This window comes from Anopheles marshallii, chromosome 3 (genome assembly GCF_943734725.1).
Source record: "Anopheles marshallii chromosome 3, idAnoMarsDA_429_01, whole genome shotgun sequence".
In the NCBI taxonomy this organism is placed as follows: domain Eukaryota; kingdom Metazoa; phylum Arthropoda; class Insecta; order Diptera; family Culicidae; genus Anopheles; species Anopheles marshallii.
In genome coordinates, this window is record NC_071327.1 from 52,780,910 (window position 1) to 52,804,314 (window position 23,405).

At 45.3% G+C, this 23,405-nt stretch overlaps 6 protein-coding genes across 6 annotated transcripts; 4 read left to right on the forward strand and 2 right to left on the reverse strand.

The window, feature by feature from the left end:
- Positions 1-2,298: 2,298 nt before the first annotated feature.
- On the forward strand, positions 2,299-18,876 carry LOC128715542 (neurotrophin 1). The gene is made up of 5 exons (XM_053810449.1): positions 2,299-2,829; positions 12,665-13,569; positions 17,123-17,263; positions 17,481-17,636; positions 17,733-18,876. The coding sequence occupies exons 1-5, from the start codon at positions 2,299-2,301 to the stop codon at positions 18,874-18,876; spliced, it is 2,877 nt and encodes a 958-aa protein (XP_053666424.1).
- On the forward strand, positions 4,033-4,949 carry LOC128715547 (coagulation factor X-like). Its single transcript, XM_053810453.1, has 2 exons — positions 4,033-4,401; positions 4,491-4,949. The coding sequence occupies exons 1-2, from the start codon at positions 4,033-4,035 to the stop codon at positions 4,947-4,949; spliced, it is 828 nt and encodes a 275-aa protein (XP_053666428.1).
- Positions 5,442-6,300, forward strand: LOC128715549 (uncharacterized). The gene is made up of 2 exons (XM_053810454.1): positions 5,442-5,807; positions 5,881-6,300. Exons 1-2 carry the CDS (start codon positions 5,442-5,444, stop codon positions 6,298-6,300), a joined length of 786 nt encoding a protein of 261 aa, XP_053666429.1.
- On the reverse strand, positions 6,808-7,650 carry LOC128715546 (serine protease 1-like). Its single transcript, XM_053810452.1, has one exon. The coding sequence runs from the start codon at positions 7,648-7,650 to the stop codon at positions 6,808-6,810; it is 843 nt and encodes a 280-aa protein (XP_053666427.1).
- LOC128715544 (trypsin-like) lies at positions 8,002-8,932 on the forward strand. Its single transcript, XM_053810450.1, has 2 exons — positions 8,002-8,035; positions 8,109-8,932. Exons 1-2 carry the CDS (start codon positions 8,002-8,004, stop codon positions 8,930-8,932), a joined length of 858 nt encoding a protein of 285 aa, XP_053666425.1.
- On the reverse strand, positions 9,566-10,487 carry LOC128715545 (trypsin 3A1-like). The gene is made up of 2 exons (XM_053810451.1): positions 10,451-10,487; positions 9,566-10,380 (listed from the first exon to the last, which is right to left on the reverse strand). The coding sequence occupies exons 1-2, from the start codon at positions 10,485-10,487 to the stop codon at positions 9,566-9,568; spliced, it is 852 nt and encodes a 283-aa protein (XP_053666426.1).
- Positions 18,877-23,405: the final 4,529 nt, after the last annotated feature.

The following is a 23,405-nucleotide window of genomic DNA, read 5'->3' on the forward strand; positions in this document are numbered from 1 at the left end:
TGTGCACCTGGTTCGCCATGCCCGTGATAAGCATTCCCGAGCGTTGGCTGTGATGGGGCGATCGTCTGAAAACTGTCGCACCCGTTTGCCCCGCAAGCAAGGCGTAGATTGTGGCGAGTAATTTTCACTGCACGATCGTAAAAGTACAAAACCGCCCGTTAAAATTTCACACTCGCACACACACAGGTTCACTTTCCAATCGGTCCAGTTTTTTTTTTCGTGTGTTATTTGCACCATTCCCGCTTTTTTAGTTGATTTCCTGTAAAATAAATCATCCAACTGGAACCGCAAAACCCACAACCTCTTGCTTCACTCCGTTCCCGGGTTGTGCGCCATTTAGAAAGCCCAGGCAAATGTCAACACGCACCACCAGAAGGGCAACGGACAAACGGACGAAGGAAGTGTTGTGTCGGTGCTGGGGTAGGTTAGTTTTTGCGCTAGTACTCTTGCGGGAAATTGAAACTTGTACTCATTTAAAACGTCAACCCACGAAGGTAACAACCTGCCCCATCTATTTCCCTTTGGAACCGATGGACTCGCAACCCGGCGATTGTGGTGGTAATCGGATGCGTGTGACAAATCACTGCCCGGCTGGAATCGAAAGTGTGACTGCTTCCGTTCGGTTTCATGCGCTCCACCAGATCCCGAACTGAGAAAGCGTGCCACGAGTATCCCTGTAGTTGATCGGTTTATCGTTCGGTTAGGCTAATTAGGAAAGGATTCATGAAGCAAAGCATCTGAAACCCACTACTTACGGAACTGGGTCTTGTGAAATGAAAGTTGACGAGAGCGGGTGGCTCTCATGGAACAACATTTTAATGATGAGGGATGAGTAACTTGTTTGTTTGATCAAGCTACTCAAGCCGGTAATAATACTTCACCATGATACCCGGGCATTTTTCATTGGAGTTATTGACAAGCTTTCACCCAAAAGTACGTTATTTGCGAAAAGCGTTACTTCTAGTGTTGTGCTTAATGAATCTTTTGCGAAGAATCATACATAAGACCTTGGTCTTAATTTCCTACCAGGAGTCTGTAAGTTTATAATTTAAAGAATGTACGGGGCGTCAATAAATCCGCACATAAGCTAATGTACAAAAACTCACTGCGCCGTCATTCGCCTATGTTGAAAGGATTCCGAATAACAGAAAATTAGCATGGTATGTGTGTAGAGTAGAGCCACGAGATCAGAGCAGCAGATAAAAAAGCGCATGTGTCAATTTTCTTTACACTGAAACAAAGATTTATTTAATTATATTTATTCTTTAAACTATTGAAATATTTTTAGTTTCCAAAAACGTATTAACACGTTGAGATTACTCTAAGGGCAACGCAAAGGTCACTGGAATAAAATTTAGCTCGATTAGTTTAAGCAAGTTAGCGTTAACGCTAGCAGTACTAATAATAACTTCATCTGTATCAAATTTCTTATTTCGGACGAAGAAATAATGAAAAAAAGTTCAAAATTATGTTTCCGGAGGGATTCATGAATCTCTGAGGATTCAAAAATCTCTTAAGATTCATGAATCTTTGAGGATTCGTGAATCTCAAGGATTCATGAATCTTTGAGGATTAATTAATCTTTGAGGATTCATGAATCTCGAGGATTCATGAATCATGATTCATGAATCTTTGGAATAGAGATTCAGATTCATTCATTCAGTTCAAAGATTCATTCAGATTCATGAATCTGAATCTGAATTACCCAACATTAGTTTCCACTTGTTCCATTTACCGAAAAACGTTTCTTTTCAGTCCAGTGGATAACATATTTTCTCGATTCCTTCTTGGGCCCAAACGATGATAGTATGTTTTGTACCAAAAGCTATAATTTGCCATACAACCATTAAAAAGTTTTTGTTGTATAAAATAAACAATCCTTAGAATAAGAACTGTTTAACAAGTTTTCTCAATAATACCCAATTCGTCGGAAAAATTACACGAGAAACTTACTTGTACATATACATTTTTCCGACTTTTTTTTCTGATTCTGATGATAATATTATACTTCACCCAAAATGTTAGATGAAACGAAAAAGGTTTGCTAGAATCTCTTTAAAAAATCTTTTAATACTTAAAATTCCTAATTTATTTTAAAATTCATACCCGTACTAAACAACCAAATTTCGTCCAACAGCTACCACCCAAAAGGAGAACGTTTCTATATTGTGAAACACTTTCGAGCATGACACAAGTGAACAACAATTCGTATGCCTTAGTTTCCCATCGACATTAACAAGTGAAAAATAAAATACTATTAATAATAAAGTGTCAGTGACAGTAGCTTCCCAATCAAAAATGCAATCGCGCGTTAAGCTTACGCTAGTGGTAGTTGTCCTCTGGACACACGTTCTACTACTGCACTCCGGCGCACACGCATCGACCGACTCCGGTTTGCCCGATTTCGAGCTAGACGACGGTAAAGATGATGCGGACGATGAGTACTACTACGTGAACGATGGTAGCGATCAGCAGATGCAACCTTCGCACAAAATTATCAGCTACGCCAAACCACCGGCAACGGGCGACAGCCCAGTGCCCGTGCAGGTCGATGCATCCGAACCATTTCTGATGGAGGACGACGATACCAGCTTCGAGGTGATGGACGATGTGGACTTTGTCGAGCAGGGCACGATGGACTTCCAGCGAAAGGCGGAGCGTATGAAGCGGATCATGCTGAAAGCGTTCGCCAACCGAGAGTTCCAGCGAAAGTTTGGTGAGGTGCTGCCATTGCTGAAGGTGATGTCGAAAACACAAAAGTCTACACTGGCAGCACTGATCACGGCGCAGGTGAATTCACGGGAAGGACACACGCTATCGTTAGAGCAGGTTCGTACTGATAATAATACCATATACCATCTATCCTTTCCAATCCGTCGCAAGTCATCTTGGGAACGTATCAAAGCAATGCGGCCAAGCAGCGGCGCACGGTGATTGACGATCGCTTTAGTCGTCTGTCACGAAAGACTGTGCGAAAGGCTTACCTTAAAGTGACATTGGTCAGTTAAACAAGCTTACTTGTTCGGTAAAACGAGTTGACTTTCTTGACATCTACTCGATCACACGTTAATTGTGCATAATGAGACTGTGCTTATAGCTATTCTTTTCCTTGCCTGGCCTCGGTAGACCTTGTTCTCAATCCGATCTTTAGCGTCCTCATGAAAATGATACTAATCTTCTAATGTATCATATCGTCCTCTGGCAGTAGAATAATTATTCTCACCCACCCATCGACCACCTGGCAGCTTAAAACATATCTTTGTGAGAGATCTTTTATATTATTGTTAGTTAGTATGAATTTAGTTCAACGAAGATTCGATCATCTAAACACGATGCCTTATACCGAAGCATGGTAACCATATGGTAACTTCCTCACAATCTCAACCACATTTCTCTTAAACCCACCTGACAATGTTCCATCCGCTGTTGACATGGCCGATACATTAAGCAATCGTTTTGGGTAAGGTTCTGTCTTACTTGAATCTTGGCGATAAGTACGATATATGAGTAACTGCGTAAATAATTCAGCATAGATTAACGACAGACTAGACTCCAAAGGCTCCCGCTTGAATGACTAACATCACCCTTTTTGTGATTAGCATTATCGTTGTGCCATATAGGGATGTGTTGGTATTCATACGTTAAAGAGCAAAATATACTTCTCTCATACACACACGGTGAACTTGGCAGCTGAATTGAATCCACACACAAATAAAAATATATCACTGTAGTGCTGGCATGTCGCAACGTTTCGTACATCGATGGCAAAGTCTTATGTAGGATTACAGGGTGGTAAACATTCCGATGTGCATTATCTGATGCAATCAGCATTCCCGTTGCAAGCTACATGATGGATTTGTTACCGGGATTAACGGCCGTCAAACTTCCGTCTGGCTCTTTGATACACTGAAGGTGTTTTTTTTTTTAATACCATTTTCCTGCTGGCACTCAACTCCTGTGGGCATTTGCGTTGGTTCAGTAAGTTCACGGACGTCCCGCAAAACAGTACAGCCGGAACAGTGCATTGCAAACATGGCCAAGTGTACATTTCTCTTGCTGCTAGTGATTGGGGCGTTGATTGGCAGCAAGGCTCAGACTCCAACCCTGCTACGGGACGCGATCTGGGGCGAGTTTCCCTCGGTAGTGCAGGTGAAAACGCCGCGCGAAAATCAGTTCTGTCTCGGGACGGTCCTTAACGAAAACCACGTTCTAACGTCCGCATTTTGTGTGCTTCGTTACGATCGTATGCGCGTATTCCCGGCACGTCTGGTTCGTGTGGTCGGTGGTGATATCAATGTGGCACCCGTTGCGTACACCCGACAGACCCGCACGGCGCATCACATTTTCGTGCACGAAAACTATCGTCCCCATACGTTTGAAAACAATATTGCTGTTATTCGTGTAAGTAGTGGACCCAACGAGTTCCCCAGTAGTGTGCCGACTTAGTGGTTAACCTGTTGTTGTTTGCTTGTTGTGCAATAATTCTGCAGCTAGCCGAACCGTTCCACCTGCCGAGCAATGCGATCGAGCCGGCGCCCATCCGAATGCGCATCGTGCCGGACACACATCCGTGCGATGTAGTCACTTGGTACAGACCTGCCGGTATCGAAGTGAATCCTGGCCTGGAAATACCACGGCAGCAAGCGTTTAATGTGAACATACGCAACAGGGATGCGTGCGCGGCCGAGCGGCGTACCGAGCTTTCCGTACAGGAAAGTGCCATCTGTACGTACACGACGACCACGATGAACGTCGTTCAGGGCGATCCAATGTTCTGCGAAGGTGAGCTAACGTCGATTCAGTCGTTCACCTTTCTGCCACCAGGGCAGCAACCACAGCCCCAGCCAAACTTGGTCTCTACCCAGGTTCGGTTCTACATTCATTGGATAAACAGTCAGCTAAACCGTACGCAGCCGATGCCGGAAGGATGGAATCCGGTGGAGTTTTAATGGAGGCATAGACTGCATGAAGCTACGGTTGAAAACAAGATAGTAAATAATAAAACAGAAAATGTTGGCATGATGAAGAACAGCACACAGGAAACACATCATACAACCAGCCTATTTACAAGTGTCTTAAGTGTACGCTGACCTAATGCGAGACTGCAACACTATCTCACAAACTACATAGTCGAGATAGAGCCAATGTGGCCCTGAAAGGAGCTGACCAACGGTTGAATAGTTTAATCCACTTTTTTTATCCGAAAGTTTCTGCGTTTGCGTCACAAATCCTCTAACCAAGTTGCCGCTTTTCGAGGAATCTACTATCGTGGTGCGGATTGAAATTATGGCCAAGGCAATGTTATCAGTTAATAGGAAATGAATGAACGAATGAAATATTAGGTTTCCCTTTTCTGGATCGAGCGCACGATAAAGGTTGCTGGTTCCTGGTTTGCCCCATTCGGTTTAGTAAGCTAGTGACAGTCAGTCAGTGTTAACGCCATGGGAAGATTTGTGCTCGCATTTGTGCTACTGCTTGGCACCGTGTTTGGGTGTTGGGCTCAAACGGATAACGCTATTCGACCTATAGGAAGGGGTGAATATCCGTCGGTCGTCTATGTAAGCACTCCACGGGATCTACAGTGTATTGGGGTAGTGATCGATGCGAACCATGTCCTGACCTCCGCCACATGCGTTATGACCAACCAGGCAGCTAGCATATATCCGGCCCGATTGGTACAAGTTAGCGGAGGCGACATATCAGCAACCAGCCCAACCAACAATCGACAGACCCGAACTGCTCAGCACATCTTCGTACATGAACATTTTCGTGTACGGCAAAATGACAACAACGTAGCCATTATACGCGTGAGTAACGTCGAACAGAACTAGCGAAAATCGTACCAAATCTCGAGCTGATAGAAGTGAATCTGTTTTACAGCTTGCTGAACCGTTCCATCTACCGAGTAATGCCATCGAGGAAGCCCACATCCGAATGCGTGTCGTACCGGAAGGTTATCGATGTGATGTTGTTAGGGTAGCGATAACAGGGAACAGAGTATTACAAGCGTATGATGTGACCATCCGGAATAGAAATCTTTGTGACAGTTGTTGTCTTCCGTTGTTTAAACAGGACGCTTCCTTATGCACCGAAATCATAACAAACAATGATCTCACCCTTTCGCAGGGTGATGCAATGTTTTGTAACGGCGACTTAACAGCCCTAGGTACTACTACGGTAACTTCAGACTCAACTCGAAATTTCCATTTCATACAAGTTCGATACTTAACACACTGGATAAACGAACAGCTGAATCGTGCCCACCCAATGCCGGTTGGATGGAATCCAAACGATTTCTGAATGAGTTCTGCAATGCATAGCAATACCGTTTGAATAAAGAGTTACAGCGAGGTGAAACGAATTAACTATTCCTTGAACTTTAGAATCTAGAACGAAACGAGCTGAGTTTCAGTTGTTTCATTTTTTTTTTTTTGAAACAATTAATAAAACGGAAAGAAAGCACAAAAGCCTCATACGAGAAATCCCAACTTAAAAAACGGAAATCATAATTATTATCTCCGTATATATGGGAATATAACACCATCTCGAAGTTTCTGGAAAAAACCTTGGGGAAAAATTCGACAGTTCATATTCGTTATGAGTCACTACACAACGAATTCCCCGTGTGTAACACAGTCCCCATCGTTTGACACAAAGCTCGTGACGTATATCTGGGTCAGGATCAGGCCGTAAATACAAATGGATGATTATAACTTCCATACGAAAATTAACAGCACAAGAACACTTCATGTTTTGTATTAGACGAAACTTTTTATTAGCTTACTTTCGCAATGAATAACATCGTTCTCACAATGGTTGCGGCGGTGTCCAGCCGGGGGCTGGGTTGTCCGTGCGCGTAAACTGTGTTTCGATCCACTGAGTGTACTGCCGCACATCCATGTACACGGCCGGCTGATTGGCAACACCACAACCCAAACCGAACGCCAGCACACCGGTCAGCCGGCCGTTGCAGTACAAACCACCGCCCATATTGCCGCGACAGACAGAGTTCTGGCCCGCTGCCAGCTGACCCGCACAGATCATCGACGGCTGCACCCGGTTGTTGTGGACGTTGGCTGCATTGCAGGAAGCCGTCGTTAGAATTGGCTGCGGGACGACGAACTGATTCGTGCGCACCACGGCCGTGTCCTGGTTCTGGGCGGCACCCCAGCCCGCAAACTGACACTGGGTATTGTCCGCAAGGATGCGCGTGTTGAACAGGGCCGGTTCGATCGTGTTGTGGAACTCGGGATACGGTACCTCCACCCGCAGCACCGCCAGATTGTTCCCGTCCGTCAACCGGTTGTAGTTCGGATGCACGTAGCTCCGGATGACGTTGCGGACTTCGCGCCTCGGCGATACCGGCACGATGTTAATATCTCCCGCAATCACGCGCAACCAGAACGGGTTGATCATCACGAACGTGGTCGGGTTCATGACGCAGCTGGCCGCGGTAAGTACGTGCTGCCGGTTTACCACCGTACCCATACAGTTCTGGACGATGTACGGCGTCTCGATGATTACCGCCGACGGGTACTGGCCCAGCAGCGTCTGGGTGCCTCCGGTAATTCGTGGACCCGCATCGGGAAGCGATTGGGTGCCAACGCTCAACAGCGCCAGCAAGGCGACAACTGCTACAAACTTCTGCATTTTGTACGCTCACTCTGGATCCGCAGCCTGTAAATGCTGAACGACTACTGTCTGCCTGGTGGTACCACCAACGTTTAAGCAACGTACCGACCAACGTTGACAGATTTATCGATCGCCGATTGTGTCGAGGAATGAGTCGCATGCTTCTACTACCTTTATCTTATCAGTTCCTCTCGCGTCTTACCTTTAGTCGCACCACAGGAACTCGCCGGTTCTGGGTGTGTGTTCATCACCCGCAGTCGGTACATTAGGATCCCCTGATAGCTCGGATGCTTAAGGCGGTGTACAGTGACGTTTGATGTTTTCTCCACGCCAGTGTATTGCAAGTGTCCGTTCGCAACACAACGCACCATGAGAAGTATCGTGTTAACAGTTTTGGCTTTCGGTAGGCTTTTCGATTGCGTTTACCCCTAACCAGCGGCGAACAAATTTAAAGCCCAAGCTTTTTCTCTTCCAAGCCCTCATCTTCGCTGCTGTTAGTGCCCATCACTATCCGATTGCCGAGGAGGAGGAAGGCTACGAACCCTTCCTGCCCTTCATTGCCGGCGGTACGAATGCCGTGAACGGACAGTTTCCATCGATCGTGGCCGTCGGTTTACCGGCACCGCCCAACAATGCGTTCTGCGGTGGCGTTATACTGAACGAAAACCATGTCCTCACGTCGGCACGCTGCGTACTGACGCCCCAGCACACACTGCTCTTCACGAACCAGCTCAACATCCTGTCCGGCATGTTGCAGCTTAACTTCGGTGCACCGCGCATCGGCATTAGTGCCGTCTACGTCCATCCGCAGTACAACCCGTTCACATACGAGCACAACATAGCAGTGCTGCGCACGAGCTCGAACTTTTTCCCCCCGGTGGTGCCCGTACCGAACTTGGACTTTGCGCTCTTCTACGAGGAAATCCCGTTCGACGGTCAGGCATGTCAGGTGGTGGGCTGGAACAACGGAACGGCCACTCCGATGCAGCAGTTCATCAATGCGCCCATCCTGAACCGTGACACCTGTAACGGGCTGGCGGTACATTTGGGCAACATTCGCGAGTCGATGGTATGTGCCGGTGGAACTAACGCCGGTCCAGGCGTTTGTGCCTCGAACCTCGGAACGGGATTGTTCTGCGATGGGCGGCTCGCCGGTATCCTATCGACGGGGCTGGGCTGTGGACAGGCAAACAATCCCGGTGTGTATGCACAGATTCGTTTCTATCTGCCCTGGATACGGGAACAGTTCTCGCGGCAAGACATTCCGCTCGGTGGTACATCGCCCATTCCGGTGATGTGAAGAGGAGGCTTTAAGGCATGTGTACAATAAAGTGAACAGCACAAACTGAGAACAAAACTGAACCGTTCAATGTTTTATCGATCATTTTGCAATAACAGATGACGAGCAAAGGTACTAGATCTTGATTTCTGGTAACTCTTTGACATTTGGACAACTTTCGGACACAACTTTTGTGGTGTTCGGAATCCACTGAGATGGTGTTATTGGAATCCTCCCCAGGAAAGCCAATGAAGGAGCCGCTACATTCACGAGTTATACGAGGGAACTCACTGTCGTACGGCGGGTTAGACTCGCCAGACTCCGGAAGACTATTCACGCCATCAGAATCACACCGGACGACCCAGCGTCCGAATCGTCATTTTAGGTTGTCCCCATGTACAGAGGAGACGAAGGCTTAAATTGAGATGGAGTTGATACCAAAAACCACGGGATTGTGACATTTTTAGAGAATTCCTACAACAGACAAAACCCATGAAGCATGTGTAACACCTTATTAGAAGGAGAAGCAGAAGAAACTCTTACATCCCTGACTAAAAACAAAAACAATCATCAAGATGCACCAAATCAATACATGTAGAACAGATATTCAGTGTAATATCTTTTATTGATTCATCAAACATGTCCATCAACACCTCACAACACTGCTGGTGACCATCCAGGGGCCAAACCCTGCGTCTGGTTGAACTGCCGCTCAATCCAGTCGTTGAAGAATCGCACCTGCGTAAACACCGGTGGATTGTTGGCAAGGCCACAATTGATGCCGAACGACAGCGTACCAACCAGCGCCCGTTCGCAGTACAATCCCGTACCGGCGTTTCCATTGCACGGTGCCGCATTATTCGATGCAGCCGTGTTGCCAGCGCACAGGTGACTTTCCAGCACGCGGCCAGCATGCATGGTGGCCTGGTTGCAGGTGTCACGATCATTCACCGGCATCGGCAGGAACCGCTGCAGTACGTTTACCGGTGCGTTGATCGCGTTTGTCGAGGCACCCCATCCGGCAAACTGACAGTTGGCACCGTTCGGCACAATGCGACGCGTCCGGTTTGCCAGATTGATCGTGTTCGAGGGCAGATCGTACGGGCGATCCAAACGCAACACGGCCACATCATTCTCCAGCGTGCGAATGTTGAACTGCGGATGGACGAAGATGTGCGATACCTTGCGCGTTTGCCGACGTGCACCGACCGGAGCGAGCGCTATGTCACCCGCCTGTACCGTGATCCAGTACGGATCGATCAGTCGCTGGTTCGCATTGAACACACACTGTGCCGCCGTAAGCACGTGCTGACGATCAACAACCGATCCTCCGCAGTGCAGATTGTACGTCGTGTTAATCGAGACGGCGGACGGGAATTGACCCCAGGGTGCGTTGGTACCTCCGATCAGTCGCGGTGCACGATCGCCATCAGCTGGTTCGATGCTATCCGCCCGAATGTGAGGAATGGCTGAATAGACATAGGAAACCTCTTGTTGGAATCGATAAACAAGGCGTGTTTACACACGAAAGGAACTCACCGATTGCCAAACAAACTAGAACAATTGTCCACTGCATTGCTTCCGAACGCTAGATCGATACTAAGCGCGTGTGCTGAAAACATTGCCGTTCAATCATAATGCTTGTAAATGCGCCGCCTTATCGTTCCCTTCCAGCGGTGATAAACTTATACGTCTCGTTGATAATGAGCACATCACAAACAGAAGCAGACGGATTACATTTTATCGCAAATCTCCTTCCGTCTGCACATCATCAAACGAAGGCTATTTTGATAAGACAAGCATTGGTTACGAAATTCGTTTCTGCTGCTCGTAATCGCAAAGCAAAACTGCACTGATTTTTATGAAGTTGCAACACCTCTCTCAATTCAATTGATTAGATAGCTCCTCCCCAATGTGAGCCGTCGTTTATCGGAACGTTCCGATAAGGATAATAAGCTTGCAAATGCAGCTTCCTTTCTTACGCAATGTTAATCTCGTGAGGAATGTTTGGGATGATGGATTACTATCGGTACAGGAAATTACTTGTCAACTGAAGCTACAAAGAATCAGACCGACATTTGATGAATCGTATGATGGTTTATTGTTTATTGATTTATTTAATTGATTTTTAACTGGCCAACATTTGATGTGTGGTTAGTAGTTATTTGATGTATTAGTGATTTTATGTGATTGACACCTTTCCCAAAAAGCGCCATCTAGTACCTGTCCTTATCTGTACTGTCCTATAGCTGTACTAAAATAAACAATAGTCCGCTCGATAAAAACTTACCAAGCACAAGTATAACCACTGCAACAAACACAAACCAAAACTTTGTTTCCAAATTCAATGTTTTTTCCCCTTTTTCGATGCTTTTGAAACAAATGATTTAGATTTTTTTTATGTACCTTGCAAAAGGTTGAATCGATAACAGGCGTGAGGAATGAGACTTGTAAATGAACCGCCTTATCATTTCATCCCACCAATGATAAACACAAAGTTCGTTGATAATGTACATGTATAGAGAAGGAAGTGGATTACATTTTATCTCCTTTCGTCTGCACATGAACCGAAAATGATTATGATATTCTTTTTTTTTTTTGTTTAATTCATTCCTGTTGTTTCAGGTCATAGTGAACCAAAGCACTCGTGCATGAGAATTGCAAAAGCTTCCGAAAATAAATTGATTAAGTAACTTTTCCAGAAGCAGGCGCTCAATTCCCGAAGAAATTAGAAATTTTAAAGAGGGGTTTAAAAATGAAAATGACACGAATAGAAGAGGATGGCGGATGGAATACTCTCGGCGCTTTTTTCTACTAACAATAGGGACATACACGTCATTAGCTTTGGGCGGTCAAATGTACCAGGGATTTAAGGCCACACAAAAGCCCAAATGATGTGTGCAAAACAGAAACGTTTATCAACTCCAAAACATGGACAGTTGTTTTTCAACAGACGGAAATCTCAATACGTCCATTCATTCAACTGTCAAAATTGCATTGTTTACAATGATTACTTTTAGTAGGCAACGATTCTAGTAACCACGACCTACTATTCTAAACGTTAGCATGTGATTCGCACATTCGCCCAGCCATCCGTTTAAAGAATTGCCAAAAATTAGCCATTCATCGGCCACCCGTAAATTCGTTAAACACTAATTTGCAATTCTACCGATAAACCACCACGAATCCTCGAACAAAAAGGTATACAACCGAGCATCATTAATGTTGTGCCCAACCCTAAGCGAAGTTTCGCTAGAAGCTTGAGAGTCTTTTCGCATACCGTACGCTAAATATTCATCGCTCCACCAAATAAAAAACGACCGATTTGATGAAGCCAATAATGCGATAAACGAATCGGTGAAGAGGAAGTAGCTCTGCAGCAGTTTGCGAATTAATGGAGAGTAACCAATGAAGATAAAACCTATAATCAGAACTCCACCTGCCAACGGTAAACGGCACGTACGGGGGTTTCGCTTGGATGTGTGGAATTCCACCACAGCCACACATAGAAGAACCGGAGATGCCGAATCTTCCCTCCGCATTAATGCAGGGTGGTATTCCTGGGCTACGTTTGGCCCAGTGCACACATTCGGTAAATTCCATTCGCTGGGAAACAATTGCACAGATGCGATGTAGCCTACATTCTTACGGCATTAGAACATCGGCCGTCTGTTACGGGAGTGTGCTAAAAATTGGGTCGAAACAATTTACCGAATTTCTGTTTTATCATTCGATCTTTTGCTCTCTTTGCAGGTCAAATCGATGTTCGGCAACCGGCCGGAGCTGATTCTACCGCTCGTCTACGACATTGCGAACATGATCCGTACCGTGGCGCAAAAGGAGAGTTTGCTGCACGAGCAACAACAGCAACGTGAGCGGCTAGAGGAGGTCGATAAGGCATTGGTCGAAGATCAAGGCGTTCTGTCGAACCATTTGCTGCGAAGGAGCTTTAGCATTCGCTCCGAACCGCACGGGTTTCGCATGAAGGATGTGCCCGCGATTGCTTCCGACCTTAAGGATGATCGGCTGATGGTGGACGAACAGGATGCAGCTAAAGTTCGCACGGTTTCAACGGACAGTAGTGCCGGAGAAGAGGCAGGACGATCCGCCCGGAACGAACCTCTGCCATTCTTCGAGAAGCTCGTACAAGCGTTGCCTCGCTTCAACGTACAACAGACACACGACAAACCGGACGATCGGATGACGTACCACGAGCGAAAGCTTAACATGACCGCGTTCAACGCCACCGGTGCCCAGCGAGATCAGCTAGCGATGGCGTCCGATGGTCCCATCCCAGTCACCCTGCCGAAAGTTTCGCCCAAACAGTCGTCCGGGTCAGTAGGAATAAATGCGATTACCAGCACACCGACCACTACTCGCCCCCCAGAGGTCATCACCACCGTCACCGAGCACAGGCTCACTCTGGAGGAGATCGAAGATCTTGCCTTCGCCGGACTTAATGGAACGGAAGTGGACGCGTACGGTACGGCGTCCGGTGCGACCACGACCGGGAACGGAACGTCCACCAGCGGGAGCCCAGTAGCGGAGAAGCTCGTCGGTGGCCGTCAGCGACCTCAGGGACTCCACACGCTACAACCGAGCGAAAAGTGCGAATACTTCTCGGGCGGTGTTTGTATCCGGGTCGACAACTATCCCACGTAAGTGTGTGTGTGTGTGTGTGAGCTTCACACTGTTACTGAGCCGTTTTAGTACTTACCACGCCCGCGGCTTTCCATTTTCCTCACGTTGCTGTCACGTCGGAATCGGGAAAGAAACTCGATCACACGATCTCGAGATCTTTACCACCTTGTTGGTTTGCGAGGGTGAAGAAGTTGTAAAACAATCTAATAATAGGAGAAAGTCTTAATAGGCGAGGTTGGGCACCATCTTCACCCAGCTCGTACATCAGATCCGCAGCTTGTACGGGGCGTCGATGGATGCCTTTGGTTCCACACCGGTCTCCCCCCACCCGGGCCTGGTGAGGCAGGTGTTGAATGTGAACTCATGTTCTGAGATGGAACGTGACGAGCATTCGCATATTAACGGTTTGATCGACCGGAAACGTGAAGCACCAAGGCAGCATTATGGCGGCCATGCGTAACCAAACCGAAACCACGATTGATCAGCTACACCCGATCCATCGCCTGAAGATCGATCGCACTGTGTTTGCGCCATGTTATGTTTCTTTTAGCTACCATCGAAGTGCGATTCATTGTGCCAAAAAAAAGCATAACTGCACCATACCGGCCTCTTATCAATCGGCCAGTGCGCCTCGTCATGGGTATAAGATAATTTTCCGCTTCGAGTCATCTTTTGCTTGATGACAGGTCATTTCTAACCCGTCCAAACAGGAATGTACAGGTTGCGCTAGTATACGCTTGTTAACTTTCACCATCTATTCCCAACCAACTTCCTGTCCAACATCTCCCGCCGCACGAACGATTGATGGTTTGGGCCTTCGGTCCGGTAAATCAGCTTCCGTTTCAGAATAGTCGGAAAAACACGCAAATTAGTTCAACCGACTCCACAACATCGCCCAGCTTGAATTATAACAGTGAATCAGGAAGATCAATTAGTTTGATAGATGAGTAACACCGCCGTAGGGTAACAGCGGTTCGCACTGCATTTTATTGCATAAGATGAGCTGCGTGATGCGCGTAGAGGCGGCCGATAGTACAATGAATACTGGAATTTTACGCATTTCAATACACGAACGTCATTCGGGTTTCGTGCGTGTTTTTCCACAAACGTATTACTGGGAGGTATCTCGAACTAATTGCATCGTACCTGAATGAATATTGATTCATTAGTGACGCCATCAAAAATGATGAATGGAATCTGATGCTTTAAAACGGGTAAATCATTAGAAAAGAGCGAGTTAGAACTGTTACTTTATTGGAATAGACATGAAGCGTTTCCTTCGTCAAATTGCATCACGGAGAAAATACTGTAGAACGTTAACTGGTTCACAGATCCTTTTCAATTTTCCAACAAATGAAATACAACCAATTAGTAACCCTCTGGCATATTTATTTCATTACGCATCTTACGCTGCACTCCTCTCATGAAGTTCTCTACAACATCTGACTTCCTGTCTCGTCTGTCGGAGAACTCATTTTTCGGATTTCTTCCTCAGATTTTGCCTCCTTGGGATAAGCATCGTACGCCTGCTTCATAGTAGCCCATTATTTTTCAATAAGCTTTAGTTCCAGTGCTTTGTAGAGGTTCATGCCACTAGATATGATTACCTCGGCTTCGGTTTCGGGCAAAGTTTGAATAGTGACACGAAGTTAGATCCAGCCAGAAGTTCGTAGAACCCTCGTACTGCTTCTACAGGGGAAGTAGATACTTCTGGAATCACTCTGTTAGGTAGATGTCTCCAATTTACAGTGTCGGTACGAACGAATAGTGCAATTTATTAGCAGCCTAAGTCATATCATATGTTACTTAGCTAAATTTTACAGTTTCTGATGGTCTGATGTTATTTTTGACGTTCCTCAGGCCAGTCAAAATTATGATTAGCGGTGAAGAATAATAGACCCGGAAGCTGTTCTGACGAATGAAAGTCCGTCCTATCGAATGTCCCTTCATCCATGATGGGGCAATGAGGCTTCGTTAGCATCTGGGTGTACATGTTTCATACCCGGGACTTTCCCGAAGTAATATGCTGTTCATTACTATTTGGAACCTTCTGAACTCAGTACGGACAAATGATCTCCTGATTATTGTCTCTACGAACAAATGAATTTATTCTTGGAGACACCCTTCATTGTTGAAGTCTTCTTTGGAGACTTTAGTTTTCAATCTTATCTCATTTAGTTTTATTAATTTCAATTCAATTTTAATTCCTGATTTAGTTCCCTCAAGAGTTTGTTGCAAATCTTTTAGTATTTAATTCACACTCACAACATAACAGTGTCGGACGAATATAATCACGAAAAAAAAATCGATATTCGATTCTTCCGCAAAGAAAGAATTACGCACGCGCACTCTTGGTAAGGAGTCGAAAGGTTCATCGAAACAATTCATGATTGGCGAGGCGTTTCGCAATGGGGCCACGGTATGTTATCATAATCGCGAAAGTCTTAAATTCTGATAAAACACCATCACTGACGCTGACACTTTAGACTGCAGCTCGTAACAAACAGGGTAACGGCACTGTGAGCTAACGCTTCCTTAAACTCCCCATACGTGACACTGCGATAAACCACCATCACCAGCTACCATTTACCACCCTATCTGACGCGCAAAAGCAAATCCCACTTCCGTCCACTTTCACGCTGCTCGAACGAACAAAGACGCAACAAACGCAACGCAACACATGGATGCACGTTCAGGCACGCATAATAATGTGGCCGATCAATCGCCTGTGCGTGTGCGGCAATCACGTGAACGATGCGGAATTAAGTGCGTATCCGAATGGAAAACGGATTGCCCGGACTGTTGTAAATTAAACATTAGAAAATGGCCATCACCGGCGGCCGGCGGCTACAGTTGTATTTTGCTACAACATATTTCCCGCGCGAGGTGCTAATAATGCAGCAATAATGTTTAACATCTAGAGCTGGCGGAACAAAACTATTTTAAAACAAATAGATCAAAAACCCGAACAACTCGATGAGGTACGGCACGGTCGGATGGTGCCATCGGATGCACACAGTACAGAATAATTTGTACCACGCCGTTGCTCTGCACGCACACCAAACCCGTTGCAAAGCTTTCCGCGAAATGTTGTTCGAGTGAGATGCTTTCCATTTGTTTTACGCCGCATCGTTTACGCGATGCCAGGGTGCAATTTTAATTTATTTAGCTATTGGTTCGCCGCTATACAATAACTCTCACTTCCTGCTGTTCTGCAACTAACGGCCCGATCGGGATCACATTTGAATTGACAATCGATGAAGTGATTTGTTTGGGGTGACAGCTGTCACTAGTTAAGTAACTCATTGATACCCTTTCCGTGAAGGGCGATGTTTCTTTGATAGATCAAGATCTTCGACAATGCAGCGATCTGAAACAAATATCAGTCTTTTGAGCGGAAATGTAAAATTGGGCAGAAAATTTGGGCAATGCTTTTCCACCAAAACTTTCACCCGATGGTCATTTATGTTTGCTGGATGTTGTTGTTTTTCGTGCTAGATTCGTTGCCACACATAGTGCCCACTCACTAATGCCATCTTCCATTCCCAACTCACCCCGCCATTTCCGCAGTTCCGAGATCTTGTACAGTATTACACGCCACCGGCATGCCATTGGTGCCCTGCTGGCCGAGTACATTGACAAGGCGAACGCCCAGGACCGCACCGTCTACGAGCCGGACGAGATTGCCCAGGGAATCAACACCAAGCTCAGGTAAGCGGGGTAAGGTGCCAACTTTCGACATCCATCCAAGGTCCCACCGTCCGGTGGCTTTCTCGTACCGCACCGCGCGATAGAAAGCGCTGCAGTTTTGGGGTGTGGGGGATGCATATGATGTCGAGGTGCCATATGCAAAATATACCTTCCGCAGGTAATTTTAATTTCATTTCTGTTATTGACATGCCAAATGACAATGAATGCCCGGGTGCAGAAAGCGAGAGGATGACCCATCCAAGTCCGGTGGCAGTATGTGCCCCAGCATCATCCGGTACGCCCGACCGCAGAAGGCACGTTCGGCGACCGGTGAGTGGAAGTACATCGTCAATACGGGCGAACACACGCAGACGCTTCGATTGGAAAAGTGCAGGTACGTGACGATGGCACACCATCACGAGCTCGTGTCGACATTTAGATTCACTCTCGCTTTCTCTAACCTCTGCTCCTTTTTTCCACCTCCCTGCAGTACACCGCAAGACTCGTGCACCTATCTGACGGACAACTTCCGGTCGCGTTGCGTGCAGATCTACAATTACCATCGGCTGCTGAGCTGGGACGCTGCCCGTGGGCTCCATGTGGACATCTTTAAGGTGCCGACCTGTTGCTCGTGTCACATCGACGGCTATCGGGAGACGTTTCCTCCGCTAACAAGCTACAACGATTTCAAGTCGAAGATCCACGAGGACCCGAGCGAATCGGCGTCGACACTGATCCGCAACACGCACCACTACTCGACGCTCCAGTTCGATCAAGTCGATGAGGACGAGTCGGACGATAACATCGCGTACCAGTTCTCGAACGGGTTCCAGCGAGTGAAACCACCAAAGTACGATGGTGGACCGTTGCACCTACCGGCGGTACCGCCACCTCCACCCCCACCACCAGGACCGGGCAAGACCCGGTTCGATCGTCCACCGAAGCATCCGGCCATATCGAAACCGAAGCATCCGCACTTTATCGCACCACCGACGCTCGACACATATCTGAGCCCACCGCCGAACGATCTCGCCTACGGCATACCCTTCAAACGAGGTCCACACTACACCACGGAGAATGCTTTGAAGCGGGCGGGAAACGTTGGTGGTCCTAACCGGCGACCCCTACGCAAGACGTCCAATGTACAGCATGGAGATCAAAGTATCGCCGAAACGGACTCCCGGCTCAATCAGGTTGCCGTGTTGCCGCCGTCCAAGCTAGATCAATTGCCCCAAACGCAGGCCCAAAACATCATCGAGAAGCATCGCCGTCGGCAACATACCACACCACAGCCACCACTCACAACGCTCCAACAGCAGCAGCAAACCCCCGTCATCTTCCGCATATCGCAACACCCGGCAACACCTTCGATCGCCATCAACCCAACGGTACCACTGTCCACCATGCCACAGACACAACCAGTACCGAGCACGGTCAGTACCAGCACGACCACGGTCACGTCGACGAACGGCCATCAGCGTATCAACTACAACTACCATCCAATAATCGATTTCTTCGAGGAGGAGGAAGTGCCGGACGTTACGCAGGAACAGATAGACCGCATCGGGCTAAACAGTCACACGTCGCTCAACAGCTGGAAGCCGGTAATTACCGGGAGACCACGGTTTCATTGAAACACCCCATCCACACTCGCGTTTCGAATGAACAAGCGAATCACTCACACGATTTCACGCAGGAACCCTAGAGATGTAGCTAATTTATAACTAAAACCTACCGTCTAAGTGTTAAGTGTTAAGCAGCGTATTCTTTAAGCAAATCCTCCACCAAGTAGAGTTCCAGACAACTGCGACACCGTCAAATTGCTGACTTCCGCTGACTTAAACAGGACAATGATGACTTGCCAAGCGTTTGCGGTAGAAATAAAACACAAATGGTGTTATCACACGTGTAACTATGGTATGAAGATGTACTGCAAGCCTTTTTTAGGGTAATAGTACCTTGATAGAAGAGGGCAATGCGTTACTTTGACCTAATTGACAGAAATAAAAGTATCGCTGTGATTATAAGTGCTTTGATTGTTCATTTAATTGAACGCCGAAAGAAGAGCTCTATTTGGATTATATTCTAACTTATTACGCTTTACTACGCCGTAGAAAGTTTTGATTTAGAGATGAGTCCATTAACACTTTATTCTGTGTGGGAAAATATGCTCTAGCAACTGAATAACAAACTAAGTTATGTTAACATTCATTTCAAATGAGTCTGGCTCACGTTAACGGCAGTTCGTTCAACGCTCGTTTTGAATTTTTCGTTTCGAGCCTACAGCCTACTTGACGTCCGATGTGTCAAGCACACTGAGCGCGCGATGTTTCAGGGTTGTATACTTGCGATGTTTTGCGATGTTTGTTTTTGAATTTTGAAAATATGTCGTTACTTTATGCAATTGATTTCGTAGTAGTTCCCCACATAATGGAAGCTTCATGCAAAACATGTTACATTCAAAAATTATTATTTCCATTTTAAATTCTCCAAGCTCAGTGCAGCTAATACACAATATTCTTGAGTTGAATGATTTTCCACTTCTTGACAATGATCATGTTTCATTTAATTTAATTTAATTTGCCTTCAATTCAACTATATCATTTATTGTAGGGAAGATTTAGCAATGTGTTAAAGGAAAAACTTATATTAATTTGCTATTTTCTCAAACTATTTTTATTTAAAATGATTATTTTGTGAATTCGTCTCGAACCGATGATGGAGGAACACTTTATTTAAAGATTTCCTAGGAACTAGCTCTAGTGAGGAGACGAATTAAATTCCCTTTAAATCGTGTCGTTGAGGGGCTGAAGCATTAAAATAAATAATTAAAGATTATCTTCTTCACTACCAGAGATTTATTATGGCTACATAATCAACTACGAGGTTGGGCATTAAATGATCTATTTCTAATATCTCGATCTAAAACATAAATTTACAATCTAGCCAACAAATGAGTGTTAAACTAAAAGTTTTTGTTTGGCTTTCCAGAACTCCGCACTGCTGCAATATGTGTCACTCATTTTACTTAACAAAAGAAACCTTCACCTTGTACCCAGCAATAGCGGAAAAGACATTGGGCTGCCAAACAAAAAGCACATCCATACAACGCACCGGTGTCAATTGATTGCGCCCCTTCGAACGGACTCTCCTCCAATCGTTCCCAAAACCAATGTCACTGGCTCACACACCTTCCAGTCCCCGCTGCAAAGGGGACACAATTCATTCACCAACAGCCCCGTGCCCGGGGACGATTAGTGTCATCCATGGGCAAGGTCAAAACCCTGGCGCAAAATAGTTTGCCAAACGCACCTTCCCCGAACATGGCGAGCCTGGCCTGGTGGAATGATCACCGCTACGGTACAGCACGTTCGACTTTTCTTCTTAACCACCCTCACACCACCGCTTGGGTTACTTACTGGAGCATCACCCTTTGGGTCGTACTTTGTTTCAACTGCTTGATGTGCATCTGCAGCTGCGTCTGATAGGGTGGGAATCGTGAGTGAAATAAATTAAACACGCCTCAATGAAGCGCTTCAATCGATACCGGCATTCATTCAGTTTGGTTTAGTGGATGGATTGGGTCTACCATTTCCCATCATGCACTGAGAGCGCTTGGAATGCCTTTGGGTATGGTAATAACAGGTCACTCGATTCGCAATCGAATGATTTATTGAAGCATTTCAGCAATGACGAGCATGAATACTACTAATAAATTATAATCACACATGATCGATCGAAACTGATCCCCTCTATTATACCGGCAGTATTTTTAAGTCTATATACACTTCTAAGGACACACAATCTCAAGGAACTCAAGGTATAGTAAAAAACGTTTGTTGGAAATTATGTTCACATACATGTATTATGCACAATTTAAAACCAATTTAAATTAATTGATTATTTAATCTAAAATTATATACATCTAAAAGTTTGCAATGCTGCGCAAATAATAAAATTATTCATTCCGCAACGTAAACATTATGTAAACATTATCAGGTTCGTTAAACAGACAACTGCTATCACTTAGGATTTGCAGTATTTCCGCTAAAATTATATACATTCTGAAATGTGTGAAATAAAAATTATGTAAAAAAAACACCAAAAATTAAAAAAAATTAAAAACAATTTTTACAAACATGCTCAACGTGCACTTGACTAACTTTATTTTCAAAACTTCAATTCTTGACGATCATTTAAAGATACTTAACAGAATATTTACTGAAAATTCATCAGTATTTTGAGTTTAAACCAAAACAATAAATTAATTGTGATAAATAAAACTTTGTTACTTCTTACTTACTTTCTTTACTACTTGTGTACTGAAAGTAATACTTACTAACTCACCCGGGATTACAACTGCTTCGTGGTGTTGGCCTGCTGCAGGGCCTACTTCTTTCAACTATCGAGTGCCATCGTTCTCCAATTCATTACAACTCACAGTTTTTCTCGTGGCCACATCAGGGCTCATCACTCCATCTGTGAAATTAAAAAATAGAACAGTTCGTGTCAATTACAACCAAACTGTATGAAGAAAGCCTGATAAATGTGTCAAGCCGAACGGTGTACTTTCGTTATTTGAGGGTATATTGGTTTGGTTTTCTTGTACTAGATATTGGTCTTGATATTCTATTGGTCGAACATATTGATCTATTTGAACATATTGAATGTATAACTTCCCCAAAGTGGTTATTATTAATGTTACCATAAATTAGTGTAACCATAAATATCAGATGAGTAAAAATATTGCAATGTAAATTAAAGATTCAAACTATTTTGCGCCAGGGTTTTGACCTTGCCCATGGATGGCACTAATTCTTCTTTAATTTACATCATATAAAGCTATTCAGTCTACCTTCTAGAAAATGCATAAAACTACTTGTATTCAAATTATTCTTTAAACTGGAGCATAAATTATATGATTATTAGATACGGAACCAATAACAAACGGGACCCCCAGTGCTTGGCACTGATTATATCAAACCAGCCGCAAACTGTCCCAATTACTAACCGAGATTCGATTTGTCACCAATTTCCATAACATTTGTTCGAATTGAATTATTTAAGCGCTTGCTGCTGATACAGAACACCTTCAACGCCGTCGGTGTTCGATCAAGCGCATCAAGCGAAAAACCAAAAGTACCCTTGCATAACACCCCGTACTACGCTGCAATTGGCGTAACAGCGCCCGGGCTACGATTTATTTACAGAATGCTTGCATTATCTAACAGAATCGAACAAATTGTCAACTCATGTTTCCACGATCCGTCTCGCTAGCGCGGCACACGGAATGGAAATGGAGGAAAATTTTGACGTAAAATCGATGCAATTTGCATGTCGCGCTGCACGTAATGGATGCGTACTATTATTTTGTCATTTATTGGTTTGTAGGTTTTGAGCCGATAGGTAACGTTGCGCCACGGTGCATGATAACGCACCCGCAGTGGTATTTGATTAACGTGTGTTTTTTTTTACGAGCAGCAGGGAGCAATCTGGCCATCACACTGTCAAAAAGTGGATCCATTGGTTATGGATGTTTAAAGCAGCTAAACGCATCCGAAATCACACTTCCCGCTTTGCTTTACTTTGCTGCTTGTTTTGACACATTTCGTTTTCGTTGTTTCACTTTTGTCCGCTTCCAAGCCGCACCCTTTCGCTACACCACTTGCAGTGCCGGCACGACAATTCACTAATTACACCCAATTGTTTGGTGATCAACTGTTTGATGAACTTTCCTCGAGAGATCGACTGCGCCACCGGATGACTCCCGATGGCTTGTGTCGTCGACTTTCGGTTCGTTTTCCTCTTCCTCCACTTTCTTTCATGGCAGGGTGCTGAAATTGAGCTGTCGTTAATCGATTTTTGCGAGATTGTAAACATTGTTTTCATCTTCCGGTATGACACGTACCGCGGACCGACAGCGTGGGGCAGATATTTCCGACGATCGCAGGTCTATTTTTGATAACTATTACACTGCCCGCTGATGTGACGCAAGGTGCAATTTTCACATTATTGTTTTTTGGATCTGCCTTACGCAATACCTTAAATAAATATCAATAAACGCTAAAAAAAATCCTCTATCAAAATAACTGCAATGGATGTCTGTGGGACAAAGGAGTATAGTTACAAAAAACCTTATGACCACTTGCCTAGGTATTTGAAA

Excerpts from the sequence above, each read along its gene's own strand:
- LOC128715542 (XM_053810449.1), top strand. The coding sequence starts at position 2,299 with ATGCAATCGCGCGTTAAGCTTACGCTAGTGGTAGTTGTCCTCTGGACA. Across the intron at positions 2,830-12,664 it reads ACACGCTATCGTTAGAGCAG|GTCAAATCGATGTTCGGCAA; the intron begins GTTCGTACTGAT and ends CTCTCTTTGCAG. Across the intron at positions 17,264-17,480 it reads GGAATCAACACCAAGCTCAG|AAAGCGAGAGGATGACCCAT; the intron begins GTAAGCGGGGTA and ends GCCCGGGTGCAG.
- LOC128715547 (XM_053810453.1), top strand. The coding sequence starts at position 4,033 with ATGGCCAAGTGTACATTTCTCTTGCTGCTAGTGATTGGGGCGTTGATT. Across the intron at positions 4,402-4,490 it reads ACAATATTGCTGTTATTCGT|CTAGCCGAACCGTTCCACCT; the intron begins GTAAGTAGTGGA and ends ATAATTCTGCAG.
- LOC128715549 (XM_053810454.1), top strand. The coding sequence starts at position 5,442 with ATGGGAAGATTTGTGCTCGCATTTGTGCTACTGCTTGGCACCGTGTTT. Across the intron at positions 5,808-5,880 it reads ACAACGTAGCCATTATACGC|CTTGCTGAACCGTTCCATCT; the intron begins GTGAGTAACGTC and ends TCTGTTTTACAG.
- LOC128715546 (XM_053810452.1), bottom strand. The coding sequence starts at position 7,650 with ATGCAGAAGTTTGTAGCAGTTGTCGCCTTGCTGGCGCTGTTGAGCGTT.
- LOC128715544 (XM_053810450.1), top strand. The coding sequence starts at position 8,002 with ATGAGAAGTATCGTGTTAACAGTTTTGGCTTTCG. Across the intron at positions 8,036-8,108 it reads GTTAACAGTTTTGGCTTTCG|CCCTCATCTTCGCTGCTGTT; the intron begins GTAGGCTTTTCG and ends TTCTCTTCCAAG.
- LOC128715545 (XM_053810451.1), bottom strand. The coding sequence starts at position 10,487 with ATGCAGTGGACAATTGTTCTAGTTTGTTTGGCAATCG. Across the intron at positions 10,381-10,450 it reads TCTAGTTTGTTTGGCAATCG|CCATTCCTCACATTCGGGCG; the intron begins GTGAGTTCCTTT and ends ATGTCTATTCAG.